The sequence below is a fragment of the Bombina bombina genome, chromosome 1 (assembly GCF_027579735.1).
Source record: "Bombina bombina isolate aBomBom1 chromosome 1, aBomBom1.pri, whole genome shotgun sequence".
Taxonomy (NCBI): Eukaryota; Metazoa; Chordata; class Amphibia; order Anura; family Bombinatoridae; genus Bombina; species Bombina bombina.
In genome coordinates this window covers 1,168,872,774-1,168,893,557 of record NC_069499.1, presented here as the reverse complement: position 1 = coordinate 1,168,893,557, position 20,784 = coordinate 1,168,872,774, and the positions used below count along the sequence as shown (strand labels likewise).

The 20,784-nt window shown below is 38.2% G+C and overlaps 1 protein-coding gene across 10 annotated transcripts in view; it reads right to left on the bottom strand.

The window, feature by feature from the left end:
• The window catches only part of LOC128646856 (microtubule-associated protein tau), a 169,444-nt gene that overhangs the window by 39,666 nt on the left and 108,994 nt on the right, over positions 1-20,784 (bottom strand). For all 10 annotated transcript variants that reach the window (XM_053699658.1, XM_053699684.1, XM_053699670.1 and 7 more), the window contains 3 exons: positions 14,942-14,991; positions 12,676-12,870; positions 325-439 (listed from right to left, as the gene is read on the bottom strand). In XM_053699658.1, the coding sequence (XP_053555633.1) occupies positions 325-439; positions 12,676-12,870; positions 14,942-14,991 (360 nt within the window). The remainder of the gene's footprint in view (positions 1-324; positions 440-12,675; positions 12,871-14,941; positions 14,992-20,784) is intronic.

Here is a 20,784-nt window from a genome sequence, read left to right as displayed (position 1 = left end):
GCTACATTCTTTCTCCTCTCCCTCATTTTTTAACTTACTCTGATTCTATGTATTTCCTTTTCTTTTTAACCTAACCTCTCTGCATTTCTGTCTCATGCTCTTATGATTTCTTTACCGTCTTTATTTCCTCCTCTTCTCCCCTGTTCTCTAACCTTCCTCTGGATCCTGACTACATGCCTACTTTGTATCACAACTGTGAATCCATATGTTATTTTTGCTTGAAACTTATAAACAAAATATTTCCCCTCTTTATACTTACTCTTTCTCCTTCCTCTAAATCTTTTTCCCATCTGCAGCATTTATGTTGAGAAAATCAAAACTTACCACTGGGAGGGGTTTTTGGAACACTAGAGGTCTTTGCAGGGATCCTGGAGATGTTAGCTGGACTTCTAGAAAGTGGATGCTTGGGCCCAGAATTCTCCAAACCTCCGTCATGCTCCTGTGGACAGCAATGTTCTGATGTTATAGGGTAACCCAACAGATTCCTTAACGTGTTCCCATCAGTGGCCCATGCCTGATCCTTTCTCTTAGTATAAACTGGTCCCTCTGGACCCTGGCAGCTTTATACTATTACTGCATCCTGTAGTGTAAAAGTACAGATGACAAGAGATACCTCCCATGCTATCATGCCTAAACTGTATCTACTGCTATTTGACATCAAGAGATCCCTCCTCGTGTTCCCCCACATTACAGATTGCTTGGTGTTTCCCTTAAAGTTAATAATACCTTTAAATAATGGGGCTAATTTCCAAATAATGCTACTGTACCTTGTGATCCTAAAAAATGTTTTCAGTTCTCCATTCTATCCACGCATTATCTTGATCATTCCTATACTATCCTAACCAAATGTAACTCTTGAATCCATCCCTGCAATATACAAGTTATCAGTACACTATAAAAGTCATCCTTATATTACACTACCATTTTTAGAATATACTAGCCAATATAGCAGTACACTAGCCATCCCAGCACTCTAGAAGGTATCCTTACCCTACACTACTAGAATATGCAAGTACAGTTAAATACTTCTAGGCCATTCTTCTCTTCTCTTTCTATATCAGACATTTTTAGGTTAAAGGGACAGTCTAGTCAAAATTAAACTTTCATGATTTAGATATGGCATGTAATTTTTAACAACTTTCCTATTTACTTATAATCAAATTTCCTTTGTTTTTTTGGTATTCTTTGTGAAAGATAGGCTCATACACTAATTTCTAAGACCTTGAAGGCCACCTCTTATCTCAGTGCATTTTGACAGTTTTTCACAGCTAGACGGCGCTAGTTCGTGTGTGCCATATCGATAACATTGTGCTCACTCCTGTGGAGTTATTTATGAGTCAGCACTGATTGGCTAAAATGCAAATCTGTCAAAAGACTGAAATAAGGGGGCAGTCTGCAGAGGCTTAGATACAAGGTAATCACAGAGGTAAAAAGTATTGGTTATGCAAAATTGGTGAATGGGTAATAAAGGGATTATTTTTTTTTTTAAACAATAACAATTCTGGATGAGACTGTCCCTTAAAGAAATTATATAATATAATATCCACTTGTTGGTTAATTCTGTCTACACTATATTCATTATTTGTACAGCCAGGTTTATGATACTGCACATTACAGGATCCCTTTGTGAACTATATGAACCATTCATAAAAGGATCACGTTCTATTTCAGTGATTATGTCATTGGAAAATCCTATATAAATATCACTTACAGAAGATTAAGTGATTATGTTAGACTCACTAAAGATAGCGTACTGTGATTAGAAGCATTTAAGACTACTTGTACTATGGTAAATACTAACCATATAGTTACTACAGGGGCAATGCTATCAGCTAACACTTGCTAACAGCACTCTATTATTGCTTGCTCAGAGCATAACATTTCTCTAAAGACAAGTAGTCAATGAAAGGAAGATGCAAAATTCTAGTTAAAGGTACATTGAACTTTCTCCCTTTAAATATTTTCCCATTGGTCTATTTTAATAACCTCAGTGTAAACAGTTATTTTCCCTTTATTTTGTTATTTGAAATAGCTCATTTGCCTGTTGTTTCCCCACCTGAAAAATGTTTTATATGTAGAAAGGATATGTAAACAGGAGACAATAGCACTGATTAATCTCCCAATGAGTTTTGCTTAGGAGGGAGAGAGAGATTGTGTATCATTCAACCCCCACCCCAGCCATATTTAGAATCTCAATACCTAACATACGGCTAGATTACGAGTTTTGCGGTAAGAGCTGCAAGTTATTGTCACCGCTCACCTTCCTATAGCGCTGCTATTACAGGTTTGCAAAAACCTGGCGTTAGCAGGCAATAAGTTAGCAAAATTGAGCTCCATACCGCACTCCAATACCAGCGTTGCTTTGAGCTGGTTTTACGTGCTCGTGCACGATTTCCCCATAGACATCAATGGGGAGAGCTGGCTAAAAAAAGCCTAACACCTGCAATAAAGCAGCTTAAAGCTCTGTAACGCATCCCCATTGATTCCTATGGGGAAACTAAATTTATGTTTACACCTAAAACCCTAACATAAACCCTGAGTCTAAACACCGCTAATCTGCCGCCCCCAACATCGCCGCCACCTTCATTACACTTATTAAACCCTAATCTGCTGACACCACCAACACCTATATTATACTTATTAACCCCTAATCTTTCGCCACTAACATTGCCGCCACCTACATTATACTTATTAACCCCTAATCTGCCGCCCCCAATGTTGCCGCCACCTACATTATACTTAACCCCTAATCTGCCGCCCCCAATGTCGCCACCCATCTACACTTATTAACCCCTAATCTGCCGCCCCCATTTATTAACCTCTAATCTGCCGCCCCTAACATCGCCGCCACCCACCTACACTTATTAACCGCCTAATCTGCTGCCCCCAATGTCGCCGCCACCTACCTACATTTATTAACCCCTAATCTTCCGCCCTCAACGTCGCCGCCACTATACTAAAGTTATTAACCCCTAACCCTAACACTAAGTCTAACCCTAACACCCACTAACTTTAATGTAATTAAAATAAATCTAAATAAAACCTACTAACTAAATAATTCCTATTTAAAACTAAATACTTACCTATAAAATAAACCCTAAGCTAGCTAAAATATAACTAATAGTTACATTGTATCTAGCTTAGGTTTTATTTTTATTTAACAGCTAAGTGTAAGGTTAGGTGTTAGTGTAACTCAGGTTAGGTTTTATTTCACAGGTAAATTTGCATTTATTTTAACTAGGTAGACTAGTTAGTAAATAGTTATTAACTATTTACTAGCTACCTAGCTAAAATAAATACAAATTTACCTGTGAAATAAAACCTAACCTGAGTTACACTAACACCTAACCTTACACTACAATTAAATAAATTACATTAATTAAATACAATTAACTAAATTACAAAAAAAACCCACTAAATTACACAAAATAAAAAACAAATTATAAAATATTTAAACTAATTACACCTAATCTAATAGCCCTATCAAAATAAAAAAGCCCCAAAAAATAAAAAAACCGTAGCCTAAACTAAACTGCCAATGGCCCTTAATAGGGCCTTTTGCGGGACATTGCCCCAAAGATATCAGCTCTTTTACCTGTAAAAAAAATACAAACAACCCCCCAACAGTAAAACCCACCACCCACACAACCAAACCCCCCAAATAAAATCCTAACTAAAAAAAGCTCCCCATTGCCCTGGAAAGGGCATTTGTATGGGCATTGCCCTTAAAAGGGCATTTCGCTCTTTTTCCGCCCAAACCCTAAGCTAAAAATAAAACCCACCCAATAAACCCTTAAAAAAAACTAACACTAACCCCCGAAGATCCACTTACAGTTTTTGAAGACCTGACATCCATCCTCAACGAAGCCGGGAGAAGTCTTCATCCAAGCGGCAAGAAGTGGTCCTCTAGACGGGCAGAAGTCTTCATCCAGACGGCATCTTCTATCTTCATCCATCCGGTGCGGAGCGGCTCCATCTTCAAGACATCCGGCGTGAAGCATCCTCTTCTTTCCATGACTCTTCTCGAATGAAGGTTCCTTTAAGTGACGTCAGCCAATAGAATGCGAGCTCAATCCTATTGGCTGATTGAATCAGCCAATAGGATTTTTTCACCTTTAATTCTGATTAGCTGATAGAATTCTATCAGCCAATCGGAATTCAAGGGACGCCATCTTGGATGACATCACTTAAAGGAAACTTCATTCGAGAAGAACCGTGGAAAGAAGAGGATGCTCCGCGCCGGATGGATGAAGATAGAAGATGCCGTCTGGATGAAGACTTCTCCCGGCTTTGTTGAGGATGGATGTCCGGTCTTCAAAAACTGTAAGTGGATCTTTGGGGGTTAGTGTTTAAGGGTTTATTGGGTGGGTTTTAGTTTTAGATTAGGGTTTGGGCGGAAAAAGAGCTAAATGCCCTTTTAAGGGCAATGCCCATACAAATGCCCTTTTCAGGGCAATGGGGAGCTTAGGTTTTTTTAGTTAGGATTTTATTTGGGGGGTTTGGTTGTGTGGGGGGGGTGGATTTTACTGCTGGGGGTTGTTTGTATTTTTTTTACAGGTAAAAGAGCTGATTTCTTTGGGGCAATGCCCCGCAAAAGGCCCTTTTAAGGGCCATTGGCAGTTTAGTTTAGGCTAGGGTTTTTTTTATTTTGGGGGGGCTTTTTTTATTTTGATAGGGCTATTAGATTAGGTGTAATTAGTTTAAATATTTAATAATTAGTTTTTTATTTTGTGTAATTTAGTGTTTGTGTTTTTTTGTAATTTAGTTAATTGTATTTAATTAATGTAATGTATTTAATTGTAGTGTAAAGTTAGGTGCTAGTGTAACTCAGGTTAGGTTTTATTTTACAGGTAAATTTGTATTTATTTTAGCTAGGAAGTTAGTAAATAGTTAATAACTATTTACTAACTAGTCTACCTAGTTAAAATAAATACAAACTTAGATGTGAAATAAAAATAAAACCTAAGATAGCTACAATGTAACTATTAGTTATACTGTAGCTAGCTTAGGGTTTATTTTATAGGTAAGTATTTAGTTTTAAATAGGAATTATTTAGTTATTAATAGTAGGTTTTATTTAGATTTATTTTAATTACATTAAAGTTAGTGGGTGTTAGGGTTAGACTTAGGGGTTAATAACTTTAGTATAGTGGCGGCGACGTTGGGGCAGAAGATTAGTGGTTAATAAGTGTAGGTAGGTGGCGGCGATGTTAGGGCTGGCAGATTAGGGGTTAATAAGTGTAATGTAGGTGGCGGCGATGTTGGGGGCGGCAGATTAGGGGTTAATAAGTATAATGTAGGTGTTGGCGGTGTCGAGGGCGGCAAATTAGGGGTTAATATGTTTATTATAGTGGCAGTGATGTCCGTAGCGGCAGATTAGGGGTTAATAATTTTATTTTAGTGTTTGCGATGCGGGATGGCCTCGGTTTAGGGGTTAATAGGTAGTTTATGGGTGTTAGTGTACTTTTTAGCACTTTAGTTATGAGTTTTATGTTACAGCGTTGTAGCATAAAACCCATAACTACTGACTTTCAGTTTACGGAATGGATCTTGACAGTATTGGTTGTACCGCTCACTTTTTGGCCTCCCAGGCAAACTCATAATACCGGCGCTGTGGAAGTCACATTGAAAAAGGAATTTTTGAAAGCTGCGGTAGTTACGTTGCGTTACGGCTAAAAAAGTGTGCGGTACAGCTAAACCTGCAAGACTTGTAATACCAGCGGTAGTAAAAAAGAGCCATAACGATGCTTTTTCACTCATACCGCAAAACTCGTAATCTAGCCAATAGATAAAATTAGCATGTTTGCTTTACTTGCAGGCTCAGCCCGTTGTTATGGGCATGTCCTGGAGTGGAGAACAACAGATGATGGTTTTAATAAAACTAGCTATATCAAATAAAAAAATAAACATGAATGAATAAACATGAATGAACAATTCCCCATACTCTGCAGTAGGTATAGTAATTTGGAAACAAATTTTATAGTACAGTGTCCCTTTAACAGATAACTTGCCTCTACATAGCAGACCTTAGATTATTAACTGTATACGGTTGACACAATGGCCTCTAGTTATGAAGCCGTCTACTTTCCTGCATTCGCCGGCCCAATACACTCGCCTAAGCTCGCCTACCATCGCTGCTGCGGACCTGAATACGTTCGTCAAAGTTATCAAGAAAGCTGTCAAGAAGCCGCGCACCAAGTACGGGGCGATGAGCAGCGGACTGTTGTTAACTGACAGTCATCGATCTCGCTGCTCATCGGCTTCTTCGCAACTTTCTTGCTACCCTGTCACTAAGCACCCACACTAAACCACACTGTTTTACCCCCTAAACCCGGAGCCCCTCGCACCTAAATAAAGTTATTACCCCCAAAACCGCCGCTCCTGGACCCTGCCGCAACTATAATAAATATATTAACCCCTAAACCGCCGCTCCTGGACCCTGCCGCAACTATAATAAATATATTAACCCCTAAACCGCCGCTCCCGTACCCCACCACCACCTACATTATACCTATTAACCCCTAATCTGCCGCCCCCTATATAGCCGCCACCTATATTAAAGTTATTAACCCCTATCCTGCGGATCCCGGACCCCGCCGCAACTAAATAAATTGTTTAACCCCTAAACCGCCGCACCCGGAGCCCACCGCCACCTACATTACATTTATTAACCCCTATCCTGCCCCCCACTACACCGCCGCCACCTACATTAAACTCATTAACCCCTAAACCGCCGCTCCCAGACCCCGCCACAACTAAATTAAATGTTTAACCCCTAAACCGCCGCTCCCGGACCCCGCCGTCACCTATATTAAATTTATTAACCCCTATCCTGCCCCCCCTATACCGCCGCCACTATATTAAACTTATTAACCCCTAAACCTAAGTCTAACCCTAACACCCCCCTAACTTAAATATTTTTTACATAAATCTAAATAAAACTTACTATTATTAACTAAATTATTCCTATTTAAAAATAAATATATCTGTAAAATAAACCCTAAGATAGCTACAATATAACTAATAATTATATTGTAGCTATTTTAGGGTTTATATTTATTTTACAGGCAACTTTGTATTTATTTTAACTAGGTACAATAGTTATTAAATAGTTATTAACTATTTAATAGCTACCTAACTAAAATACTTACAAAATTACCTGTAAAATAAATCCTAACCTAAGTTACAAATACACCTAACACTACACTATCATTTAATTAAATAAATTAACTACAATTACCTAAAATTAAATACAATTAAATAAACTAAACTATAGTACAAAAACCCCCCACTAAATTACAGAAAATAAGAAAAGAATTACAAGAAGTTTAAACTAATTACACCTAATCTAAGCCCCCTAATAAAATAACAAAGCCCCCAAAATAAAAAAAATGCCCTACCCTATTCTAAATCACAAAGTAATCAGCTCTTTTACCAGCCCTTAAAAGGGCTTTATGAGGGGCATTGCCCCAAAGTAATCAGCTCTTTTACCTGTAAAAAAAAATACAACCCCCCCAACATTAAAACCCACCACCCACATACCCCTACTCTAACCCACCCGAACCCCGCTTAAAAAAAACCTAACACTAACCCCCTGAAGATCTCCCTACCTTGAGTCGTCTTCACTCAGCCGAGCCGAATTCTTCATCCAAGCGGGGCAAGAAGAGGTCCTCGATCCGGTAGAAGTCTTCATCCAAGCGGTGTCTTCTATCTTCATCCATCCGGAGCGGAGCAATCTTCCATCCAGCCGACGCGGAGCCATCCTCTTCAACCGACGGACTAACGACAAATGAAGGTTCCTTTAAGGGACGTCATCCAAGATGGCGTCCCTCAAATTCCAATTGGCTGATAGGATTCTATCAGCTCATAGGATTCTATCAGCCAATCAGGATTAAGGTTCCGATCAGCCAATAGAATGCGAGGTCAATCCGATTGGCTGATTGGATCAGCCAATCGGATTGAGCTTCAATCCGATTGGCTGATTGAATCAGCCAATCGGATTTTTCCTACCTTAATTCCGATTGGCTGATAGAATCCTATCAGCCAATCGGAATTCGAGGGACGCCATCTTGGATGACGTCCCTTAAAAGAACCTTCATTCGTTGTTAGTCCATCGGTTGAAGAGGATGGCTCCGCGTCGGCTGGATGGAGATGGCTCCGCTCTGCTCCGGATGGATGAAGATAGAAGACGCCGCTTGGATGAAGACTTCTACCGGATGGAGGACCTCTTCTTGCCCCGCTTGGATGAAGAATTCGGCTCGGCTGAGTGAAGACGACTCAAGGTAGGGAGATCTTCAGGGGGTTAGTGTTAGGTTTTTTTAAGGGGGGTTCGGCTGGGTTAGAGTAGGGGTATGTGGGTGGTGGGTTTTAATGTTGGGGGGGGTTGTATTTTTTTATAGGTAAAAGAGCTGATTACTTTGGGGCAATGCCCCGCAAAAAGCCCTTTTAAGGGCTGGTAAAAGAGCTGATTACTTTGTAATTTAGAATAGGATAGGACATTTTTTTATTTTGGGGGGCTTTGTTATTTTATTAGGGGGCTTAGATTAGGTGTAATTAGTTTAAACTTCTTGTAATTCTTTTTTATTTTCTGTAATTTAGTGTTTGTTTGTTTTTGTACTATAGTTTAGTTTATTTAATTGTATTTAATTTTAGGTAATTGTAGTTAATTTATTTAATTAATTTAATGATAGTGTAGTGTTAGGTGTATTTGTAACTTAGGTTAGGATTTATTTTACATGTAATTTTGTAAGTATTTTAGCTAGGTAGCTATTAAATAGTTAATAACTATTTAATAGCTATTGTACCTAGTTAAAATAAATACAAAGTTGCCTGTAAAATAAAATTAAATCCTAAAATAGCTACAATATAACTATTAGTTATATTGTAGCTATCTTAGGGTTTATTTTACAGGTAAGTATTTATTTTTAAATAGGAATAATTTAGTTAATAATAGTAAGTTTTATTTAGATTTATGTAAAAAATATTTAAGTTAGGGGGGTGTTAGGGTTAGACTTAGGTTTAGGGGTTAATAAGTTTAATATAGTGGCGGCGGTATAGGGGGGCAGGATAGGGGTTAATAAATTTAATATAGGTGGCGGCGGTATAGGGGCGGCAGATTAGGGGTTAATAGGTATTATGTAGATGGCGGCGGGGTCCGGGAGCGGCGGTTTAGGGGTTAGTAAGTTTATTTAGTTGTGGCGGGGTCCGGGAGCGGCGGATTAGGGGTTAATATATTTATTATAGTTGTGGCGGGGTCCGGGAGCGGCGGTTTAGGGGTTAATATGTATAAAGTAGGTGGCGGCGGTGTAGGGGGTGCAGATTATGGGTGTTTAGACTCGGGGTACATGTTAGGGTGTTAGGTGCAGACATCTCCCATTGGAATCAATGGGATATCGGGCAGCAGCGAACATGAGCTCTCGCTGCTGTCAGACTCCCATTGATTCCTATGGGATCCACCGCCTCCAGGGCGGCAGATTGAAATCCAGGTACGCTGGCCCGGAATAGTGGCGAGTGTACCTGGTAGTAGTTTGATAACTACCAAAAGTAGTCAGATTGTGCCGAACTTGCGCTCGGGACATCTGTAGTGACGTAACCAATGATCTGTGTCGGACTGAGTCCGGCGGATCGTAGGTTACATCACTATATTCTACTTTTGCCGGGCTGTAGGGCTTGATAACTAAGGCGAATCAGCCTCGCCACAAATACGCTGTGGAATTCCAGCGTATTTGCGGTTGACGGCTTGATAAGTAGAGGCCTTTAACTCTTATTTATATATTGTATGGAACCGATTAGCATTCATAATTATCATTTGACAACCTAGCTACTCCTATAATTTAAATGTATGGTGTATTTTGTGTTGTGAAACAGTTAAACTCTAATACTCATCCATTCCAAGTGACGACAGAATATCTCAGTTATAGCTTGTTACAAGTGTACCGTAATAAAATGCTGTTGCTTCTTTTTAAAGTAGTGTATATTATAAAACATAACAGCTTATGACATTTTTGAACATTTAGCAACTCACCTTAAATAACTGTTTTTTAGAGTGCAATTTATCCATTTCAAACTCGGTTTATAAATGTGTATGTGAGAGTCACAACAATGGCTTTTTTTAGATAAGAGAATAGGTTTCTCAGCAGACAGGCATAACTTTGGAGCATTTCTTTACATTACAGGGAGTGCAGAATTATTAGGCAAGTTGTATTTTTGAGGATTAATTGTATTATTGAACAACAACCATGTTCTCAATGAACCCAAAAAACTCATTAATATCAAAGCTGAATATTTTTGGAAGTAGTTTTTAGTTTGTTTTTAGTTTTAGCTATTTTAGGGGGATATCTGTGTGTGCAGGTGACTATTACTGTGCATAATTATTAGGCAACTTAACAAAAAACAAATATATACCCATTTCAATTATTTATTTTTACCAGTGAAACCAATATAACATCTCAACATTCACAAATATACATTTCTGACATTCAAAAACAAAACAAAAACAAATCAGTGACCAATATAGCCACCTTTCTTTGCAAGGACACTCAAAAGCCTGCCATCCATGGATTCTGTCAGTGTTTTGATCTGTTCACCATCAACATTGCGTGCAGCAGCAACCACAGCCTCCCAGACACTGTTCAGAGAGGTGTACTGTTTTCCCTCCTTGTAAATCTCACATTTGATGATGGACCACAGGTTCTCAATGGGGTTCAGATCAGGTGAACAAGGAGGCCATGTCATTAGATTTTCTTCTTTTATACCCTTTCTTGCCAGCCACGCTGTGGAGTACTTGGACCCGTGTGATGGAGCATTGTCCTGCATGAAAATCATGTTTTTCTTGAAGGATGCAGACTTCTTCCTGTACCACTGCTTGAAGAAGGTGTCTTCCAGAAACTGGCAGTAGGACTGGGAGTTGAGCTTGACTCCATCCTCAACCCGAAAAGGCCCCACAAGCTCATCTTTGATGATACCAGCCCAAACCAGTACTCCACCTCCACCTTGCTGGCGTCTGAGTCGGACTGGAGCTCTCTGCCCTTTACCAATCCAGCCACGGGCCCATCCATCTGGCCCATCAAGACTCACTCTCATTTCATCAGTCCATAAAACCTTAGAAAAATCAGTCTTGAGATATTTCTTGGCCCAGTCTTGACGTTTCAGCTTGTGTGTCTTGTTCAGTGGTGGTCGTCTTTCAGCCTTTCTTACCTTGGCCATGTCTCTGAGTATTGCACACCTTGTGCTTTTGGGCACTCCAGTGATGTTGCAGCTCTGAAATATGGCCAAACTGGTGGCAAGTGGCATCTTGGCAGCTGCACGCTTGACTTTTCTCAGTTCATGGGCAGTTATTTTGCGCCTTGGTTTTTCCACACGATTCTTGCGACCCTGTTGACTATTTTGAATGAAACGCTTGATTGTTCGATGATCACGCTTCAGAAGCTTTGCAATTTTAAGAGTGCTGCATCCCTCTGCAAGATATCTCACTATTTTTGACTTTTCTGAGCCTGTCAAGTCCTTCTTTTGACCCATTTTGCCAAAGGAAAGGAAGTTGCCTAATAATTATGCACACCTGATATAGGGTGTTGATGTCATTAGACCACACCCCTTCTCATTACAGAGATGCACATCACCTAATATGCTTAATTGGTAGTAGGCTTTCGAGCCTATACAGCTTGGAGTAAGACAACATGCATAAAGAGGATGATGTGGTCAAAATACTCATTTGCCTAATAATTCTGCACTCCCTGTAAATTGTTGTTGGGAAAATCTGTAGCCAAGAGCCTACACCTACATGTAGAGTTTGTTGTATGAGATGGGAACATAGCTCTCAGATCATACAATACAAAGCAGGTATTACAAGCTTGTTTAACATGATTAAAAAAAAAAGAAAGAAAGAATTCTAACTGTTCAGCTGTATGTCAAATTGTAAAATAAGAAATGCAAAGAAAAATATTACAATGCTATAGTTAAAGCTTCTCTACATTGCTATTCTTGTCCACATATTCACATTGTTTGCAGATGTCACCATTCTTCAGGGGTAAACCAAAATGAGAGACGGATGTTGGCTATTGGATGTCATAAAATAAATTACTAAATTCATAGTACGGCTAGGTCTTGTACTCCTTACTTAAAGGGACATATTTCCCAGTTTTGCATAACCAATATGGTTTTATTAATATATTTTTTACCTCTGTGATTACCTTGTATCTTAGCCCCTGCAGACTGCCCCATATCTCAGTGCTATTTTCAGACTTGTGCTGACTCCTGAATAACTCCACAGAGGTGAGCACAATGTTATCTATATGGAACACATGAACCAGCACTGTCTATGAAAAGCTAATAAAATGCAATGAGATAAGATGCTGCCTGTAGTGGCTTAGAAACAGGCAGAAATGTAGTGGTTTAGAAGTTATAGTATATTAATATAACAATGTTGGTTGTACAAAGCTGGGAAATGGGTAATAAATTCATTATCTATCTTTTCAAACAATAAAAAATCAAGTAGACTATCCCTTTAATTAGAGAGGAAGTGGGATTCAGGATAGATCAGTTATTGTTTTTATACATGTAAGAGGATGTTTGAGTAGTGTTACCTAAAACCATATAGCTATGTAATCTACTGTGGGATGCTTAGTGCAATGTGTTCTAACAGTCTAGATTCAAATGCCCTGGGTGGAGGTGCCCTTACCTTGGTTCTGCGCTCTCTTATGACGGAGCCAGGATGGCGTACCACAGGGGATATTCTCTGAGAGGAGTTCCAAGCAGGGCTTACAGTGGGGCCGGAGGGCTTTCTTGGGGGGATTGTACTAGCAGAGGGGGTTCGTTTGGGGATGGTGGATGTTCTGCTTTTCAGGTTTTTGTCAGGGGAGGGAGTGGAGAACTTCTTTAAAACGCAAAAGAAAATGTTAAAATAAAAGAATAAAATGGGCAACTGAAAAAAAAAATCTCATGCAAAAGGTAGAAAGCAATTGCAAAATCAGGAATTAAAGGTGCAAATTGGGTTTGCCTAGACTAAGAATAACCTCACAATAGAATAATGTCTAATTTTCTATAAGCAATGATTTATTTACAGGGTTATCCAGCAGCAGCAGCAGTGGCTGGGCATCCTATATTCGTGATCTGGTACAGGGTTATGCAGGCTTTACTCGATGATTAGCAAACACCATGACCAGTCAAGCTGTCATATCACTGTGATCAGGTAACAGTATATGTCTGATCTTAGACATCATAAATAAATGCTTTTCTAATATCCAAGCAAGATATATCTCCACACATACTAAACATTTATCTTTTTGGAATTCACTCAAAAACAAATCCATACTAAGAAGGATAATTTGTGTGTGTGTGTGTGTGTGTGTGCGATAAAGAAGTTAGCTGGTATGTTTAAATGGATACTAAACTCAATATTTGTTTCATGATTCAGATAGAGCATGCAATTTTAAGCAAATTTCTAATTTACTCCTGTTATCAATTTTTTATCTATCTTTATTCGAAAAGGCAGGAATCTAAGTTTAGGATCTGCCCATTTTTGTTTCAACACCTGGGTAGAGCTTGCTGATTGGTGGCTAAATGTACCCATTAATCAGCAAACACTATCTAGGGTGCTGAACCAAAAATGAGCTGGCTCCTAAGTTTAGATTCCTGCTTTTTTAAATAAAGATTGCAGGAGAACGAAGAAAAATTGATAATAATTTAGTAAATGCAAAAGTTGCTTAAAATTGCATGCTCTATCTGAATCATCAAAATGTTACTCTTTTGATTTGCAAAGCAATAACGATGTGACTGCAAATACGACTAAGAACTGGCTACTTTGCACTTATTCATTTATGTAATTTGCACCTTTAGTCAAAACTCAAAAAAATAAAATGAACATAATGAATGCAGAGGGTAAATACAGAATGGCAAACAAATGGAGGTAGTTGGTTAAATTGAGAAATCTATGTGTGAGAAAAGTAACCTGAACATGAAAAGAAGAAGCAGTGTACAAAATGGATATTAGGAGGCAGAGATCATGTCTTTATGGGACAAGAATAAGATTGTGTTTGTGTGGGATGAAATAAGGATTTCTTCACTCTTTGTCTGCGTAGGAAAATGGAGAGAGGAACAAAGTCTGTACATCTGAATTGTAGCTAGGGTGACTGTTTTTGAGGGATGGAGTCAGATGGCTCACACCAGCAGATAGATGTTTCCGCTGAGCTATGGCAAATATTATGTGTGATATCAGTCTACACACTAGAGATAATGTAATGTGAATAAGGGGAAGCATGAAGGCATCATGTGCTCTCCTGTAGACACCATGGATAACTAGAGAGCCCATCTATTAAATGTTACATGTGCACCTATTGTGGTACCATGGTGCTACTGAGTGTAAGGGGTTAATATATTGATATGTGTATTACTAGCGATATGGGGGTTAAATCACTGCTCCTGTGGCAGTTACTGGCAATAAGGGAGTTAAAACCCTGTTTTATGTTATTTGGTCATAAGAGTTAAATCTCTGCTCTTTGGACATATCCCAGCATTATGTGTATCACTAGAGATAAGAGGATTAAATCACTGCACAATGTGAGCAACTGGAAATAAGAGAGATAACTCGCTGGCTAGTATGGGTTTGATGTGTGCAATGACAATAGAGGGGTTAACCACTTAATTCTGCCAGTAATGGGAAACAAGGGGTTAAATCACTGCCCCCTGCTTGTTCCTAGGAAGATGAAGGCATAATGTGTATGTTCATGGTAGTATGTGGGTTATATCTATTGGTAATAAGGAGTTAAAATGCTCTGTGTGAGATACTGGCATTAAGGGTTTAAGTCACTGCACGGTGTAGATGACAAGTGTAATGCAGGTTAAATTTAGGCAAATGCTGTATAACAGTAGCAGGTTAGGGGTGAGGTAGGTGACAGATTTCAGCGGGCCAAGGTCAGCACAAAACCTAAACACAATGCTATACTAACCTGTGTTCCTTTCTCTTGCGAATCAGTCTCGTGCTTCTCATTACCGTGAGCTGTAAAAACGCAAATATATTAAACTACATTTAAAATAACGAATCACAAGGAATTAGATATTTATTGTGATCCAAAACATGAAGAGGTGCAGTGCCACTGTAATTTCTAATGATATGCATTTTCAGAGATACAATTACTGTTCTGTTGTTTGTGCAGTATTTTTGCTTTCCTCTGTATGGCTGGGATCACAAACTATGCTCACAGCAATTTACAGCATGCATATCACAAACATATTGCAACTGGATATTGTAGCTTACAAAGATAGTTGTGTTAGTCATGTTAGTAAGCAGATATAGAGGCAATCAGACTGCTGCTCCAGAGAAAATAGCTCAGCCCATCCCATTCAGACCCTAGGTATTCCCTTGACACTTGGAAGGCCATGCAATGTAAATCCATTTTGTCAACTCAATGTTAGGACTCCAATCCACAAATTCACTTACTTCTGTAATTTAGTCATTGGACTTATCATTCCAGATGATCCATTGTGTTCTGCTATCCCCCTGAAATCTTTTCTTTTTTTATCTCTACCATCCAATCAACTGTAAGAACGTGTCATGCCTGAAGTTGAACCGGGGTCTTTAGCTAGCTGGGCTATTTATTTGCTGGTGTGCCACTTGTGGACTTTTCTTACTACCTAGTTTTTTCTTATCATTTCTTGGTCTCTCTAGCGCCACCTACCTGCACTTGTGAGTCATTTGCAATTGTCATCAGCCTATTTAAACCCAGCCCTTTCCTGTTTTCTTTACCAGTTTATTGAGCTAGTCTCTGTGAGTGTTTATTTTGATTATGCTCCAGTGTATGACCTATTGCCTGTTTTCCTGATTATCCGCTTGCCTGCTGTTTTGTACTTCGTCTGCCAGATGCAGATTTTCACCCTTGCTTGTGACCTGTTTTTGCTTACTGATTCTGCATTTATTCTGCCAGCTCTGGATACTGACCTTGGCCTGTCTGACTACTCCTTTGTATACACTTTTGCCCTGCTCCTAGACTACTATTTTACTAGCCTGTCAGTGTTATTTCGTTACCTGCGTGCCTTTCCACCTGATGTCGAATAGTGGCCAGGAATAAGGGAGAGTAGCTCTTGTTGCGGGTAGCCTGACAGAACTGTGGATGGAGGACTGCTTTCAGGGAACATTTTTTACTTGTCCAACAAGCTAGTCATAAACATCAGCTTTGATGTGATGCAGAACAGGTGCAGGTCACAATATAGTCTGGTCTATGCACCCCCAGAGTATTAGGAATTCTCATTAGGCACAGGGAGTGAGGATGTTGGACAAATGACTAAGATCCCTGTAATATCGTTGAGTCCTGCACCATAAATACAATTAAGACTGTTACATCACTTGAGCACTCACTATGTTTTTCCTCTTGTACCTGCAGCTCTCTTTAAGACCATTCTCTTATTTTAACACTTTACAAGAGCTGGTTAGTAAAACTTTGCATCTAAACACTTGGTGCTGGATGATCAAAACATCACCATGGCATAAAGGTGACTCTTCTCCACACCCAGAACCCTGCATAGTACAGTCCAGCAGGCTAAACTGTGCCTTTCCTAAATTCTTTGAAAGATCACTCAGTACTGAGAACTCTTTTTAGATAATCTCACTAGAGAGGAGAGCTTTAAATCATCATAAAGAATAAGTATGGTCTCATCCTGTGACAGAAGCAGACCACATTCACAGATCACTGATACTGTCATCTTGACAAGCTGTATTGTGCCCTTCAGTTTAGACTGCAAAATATGGAGCAAGAGATGTATGTTTTTACAGAGTCTGCATAGCTCGATATTGTACCTGAGGACTTTTTATATTTGTTATGTAAAAAAACTGAAAATAAATTAAAAAAAAAAAAAAATCAAATAAAGATTCTGCTTACTATTGTGCAAGATAATCTGTGCAAGGTAGAGCTGACGAAAAGCCAGGAATTCATTCATTTGTGAAAGTTCACTGCATCTTTCACAGAATGCAACAATAAGCAAGCTCCAAGATGGTGTCACCCAGTACAAACATGCGCAGCTTTACCAACTGGCTTCTGTAATTGGTTAAAATAAGAGAACGGCTTTGAAGGAAGTTGCAGGTACAGGAAGAAAAACAATAGCATTGTGAGTTGTAACTATGCTACTGTACCTGTATCCAGTAGTTTAATGACCCTTTAAAGCAGGGGTATCAAGCTAAATGTATCTGGGGGCCACTGGCCAAGTGTTCTATTCCCATGGGGGCCGGTTGAACTGAGTAAATACTCCTGAACTAGATATACTAGGAACTGGAAGAGACACTTACCTATGTAGTGTATAGACATACACAGTTGGCTATATTTATGTTGTCAGTGCCAAATGAAGTGATCATTCTGTAGCTGTATAACAACGTAAAAAGTGACATTTATCTAAGCAGTACATGGTGGGAGTCTACACCGGACACTTGTCTTTATATTCATCTTGTGAGGACACTTGTCTTTATATTTATCTTGTGAGGACACTTGTCTTTATATTTATCTTGTGAGGACACTTGTCTTTATATTTATCTTGTGAGGACACTTGTCTTTATATTTATCTTGTGAGTGCCTATATAATACATCAACTAGCAACACCTCTTAGAACCCTAAAAAAACTGACAGGCAAATTAATGGTTTACCTATTAAACAAGGGAGGGCCAGACAAAACTATCTTGAGGGCTACATATGGCCCCAAGGCTGGTACTTTGAGACCACTGCTTTAAAGGGACAATAAACACATTGGGGTCAATGTATTAATGTGCGAGCGGACATGATGCGATGTAGCGTATCATGTCCGCTGCACATCGATAAATGCTGATGAACTGCTGGTGCAATGCCGCCCCCTGCAGATTCGCGATTGGCCGCTAGCAGGGGGTGTCAATCAACCCGATCGAATACTCAGAGCAGGCAGACAGGTTATGGAGCATCAAGCTCCGAATGGAGCTTGATAAATTGACCCCATTGTGATTTTTATATAAAATGTTATGTGTTATGAAACAACTTTGTAATGTATTTGTTTATTTTGTTCCCTTTTCGTATAATTTAGCTCTAAAAATTCTCAGAGTTGGAAATGTACCCTGCTACATATCCTTCCTTAGTTGGGTTAAACTGATAACAACTGCAAAACGATGTACTTTATTGCTGAAATTGTAGGTGTATCATATAGTTCCGTAAAGAATATTAAGACAAAATGAATTGTGGGAATGATTTTAACCTAAAATGGAAGGATCGTGTTACTACACCAAGAAATGACAGAAGGATACAAGATATCTGCTCTCAATATAGTTAACTGCTTGTCAGAGTCTTGACTAAACACAATTAGGATGCAGGCATCAAGGTATCCGGTAGAACTATTCAGAGACGATTAGCTGAAGAGGACCTGTTAGCCAGGAACCCTGCTCGGAAACCATCCCCACAATCCATTTAAAAACAAATATTCTTTACAGAACTACGTGATACACCTACAATTTCCGCAATCTTGTGATACATGTTTTTTTACTTCAACAGGCCAACAATTTGACCAAATTTCTTTAACGACAAGTCACTTTGTTAATTTACCAAATATTTTATTAATATTACATCAAATTACATGTAAATATGTATTGCAGATGTTGTCAGTATAACATGGAATAAGAAATGGTTACAAAACTAAAAAATCAATCAACACTATTATGATTTTTGTCCAATGGGTCTAATAATTTGGCAAGGTACTGTAAGTAGCTAATAAACCTGGGGCTTTAAGAGCACCTTAGCATGCAATACTAGGTCCAGCAGGACAACTCAGTGATTTGTAATGGCTCAAATAAAGGTCTGGAATGGAATGTTTTGCTTTTTTTAATTTGACAAAGATTCACAAAATATATATGTTATTGTATAAACTAAATAATTCATGTGTTTGACAAATTTGAAAAATGGGTAAGAGTTTGGCGCCTGCCTGTGTGAAAGAAAACATGAAATGCAAAACACATAGGTTATGGTATTGTAGAGCAGAAGAAGAAGAGGAGAGAAAATATTTATATAGATAACTTAAAGGGACACAGAAATGAAGCAGTTTGTTAGTATGTTCCTGTTCGGATACTGAACAATGAACATCAATTCTGCAGTGGGAGGTACACAAATTTGGATTCCCCTGCTCATTTTATATAAGGGTAACCGGTTTTTACCTGTTTATAAATAGTAATATTTAAATGCTATTCTTTCATACACATGAAAACATTTTTTTTTTCTTTCCATGTCTCTTTAAAGTTAGATAAGCAACATGTGAACCCAGTGGTAGAAGCAAGCAGGATGCATTTGTATAGAGTGTGATATTATTAACAGCAGATAGTGAAAGGTGGTCATGCCCCTACAAAAACTACTCATGAGTCCTCACCCAGCATATGCTGAACAGTACGGTTGATCACGTCTTCCCATTTATATCAATGAATTAAAGAAAAGTCTAAAGAAAAGCTGTTCATATGGAGCACAGTTTACAGTATATAAGCATAAAAAAATCATCATTATATTGCTCCTTATTATCTATAAATTTAGTTTGTAACAAAGAGGGAGATAACAGAAATAATGAAAAAAAAATAATGCAAGCTATAAAATATATGGGGGGATTATATATATATAAATTAAGCTCTATTTAATGGAGCACATCAGAAATTATATTATGTGTGTCTGTTTGTGTGTGTATATATATGTATATATACACACACAGTATATATATATTTATATTAATTTAAGTTATGGTGAAGATAAGTGCGTGAAATTCAAATTTCATAAAATCCATTTCATAAAAGTAAGCCACAAAAATAATTGTATAGCCAATTAGCATATCTAGGCAAGAATCTCTGCTTGCTTTTCCCTAGAAAATATTTGCATATCTTACCCAGAGATCTCTGGAGAATTGGTAACAATGAATACAGAACACTTTTGGGGAAAAGTAAGCAAGGATTATTGCCTAGATGTGCTAATTGGTTATACAATCATTTTTGCGGTTCTATATAAAATTAGTTCTTGAACAACAATTAATATTTCAATGTTCAATGAGTGAAGTGCTTAAAGGGACATTAAACACTAAATAAATGCTAGGTAAAGTGATGCATTCAAAGAAAAGATTAGTCTGAGAATAACATGTAGATGTATTTTTTAAAGTTTCATTAGATGTTTAAATATTGACAAAACAAATGTAAAGTTTTAGTGTCTAAAAAAAAAATGGGAGCTGCCATGTTGTAACTTAGGTTACCTTGTCTGCTGTGGCCAATTATACACAGTTACAAATAGGTGACTAGAGTGTGTAGCCAATGGCTGTGTGGAATGTAACAGTTTTCTGCACTTCCACTTCTAACAGGAACCGAAAAGCTCACAATTTCAGAATGGAATTACAGGAAAGGGGGACAAAATAAATAATAAACATATATTGCAGAGTTTTTATATATATATATATATATATATATATATATATATATATATATATATATATATATATATATATATATATATATGATTTATCATTTTATATTACCATCTCAAAGTGTTTAATGTCCCTTTAAATGCTTGGGATGAATGTGAGAAAGCACATCTTTACAAAAAGGATTCATATATGGAACAATTTTCCAGAGAATATGACAGCATAGCAGTTGTACTATTGACAATATACAGCACAGCCAAGGGCCAAATTAAGTCTTAGGTTTCAAACAGTAAAATGGCCATAAAAATAAGACAAATGGTTAGTATGTGTTGTCACATTCTATGTTTTTGTATGATTTATTTGTGGTTATATAGTCACTCCTTATTTATATCAGTGCAGTGAATTG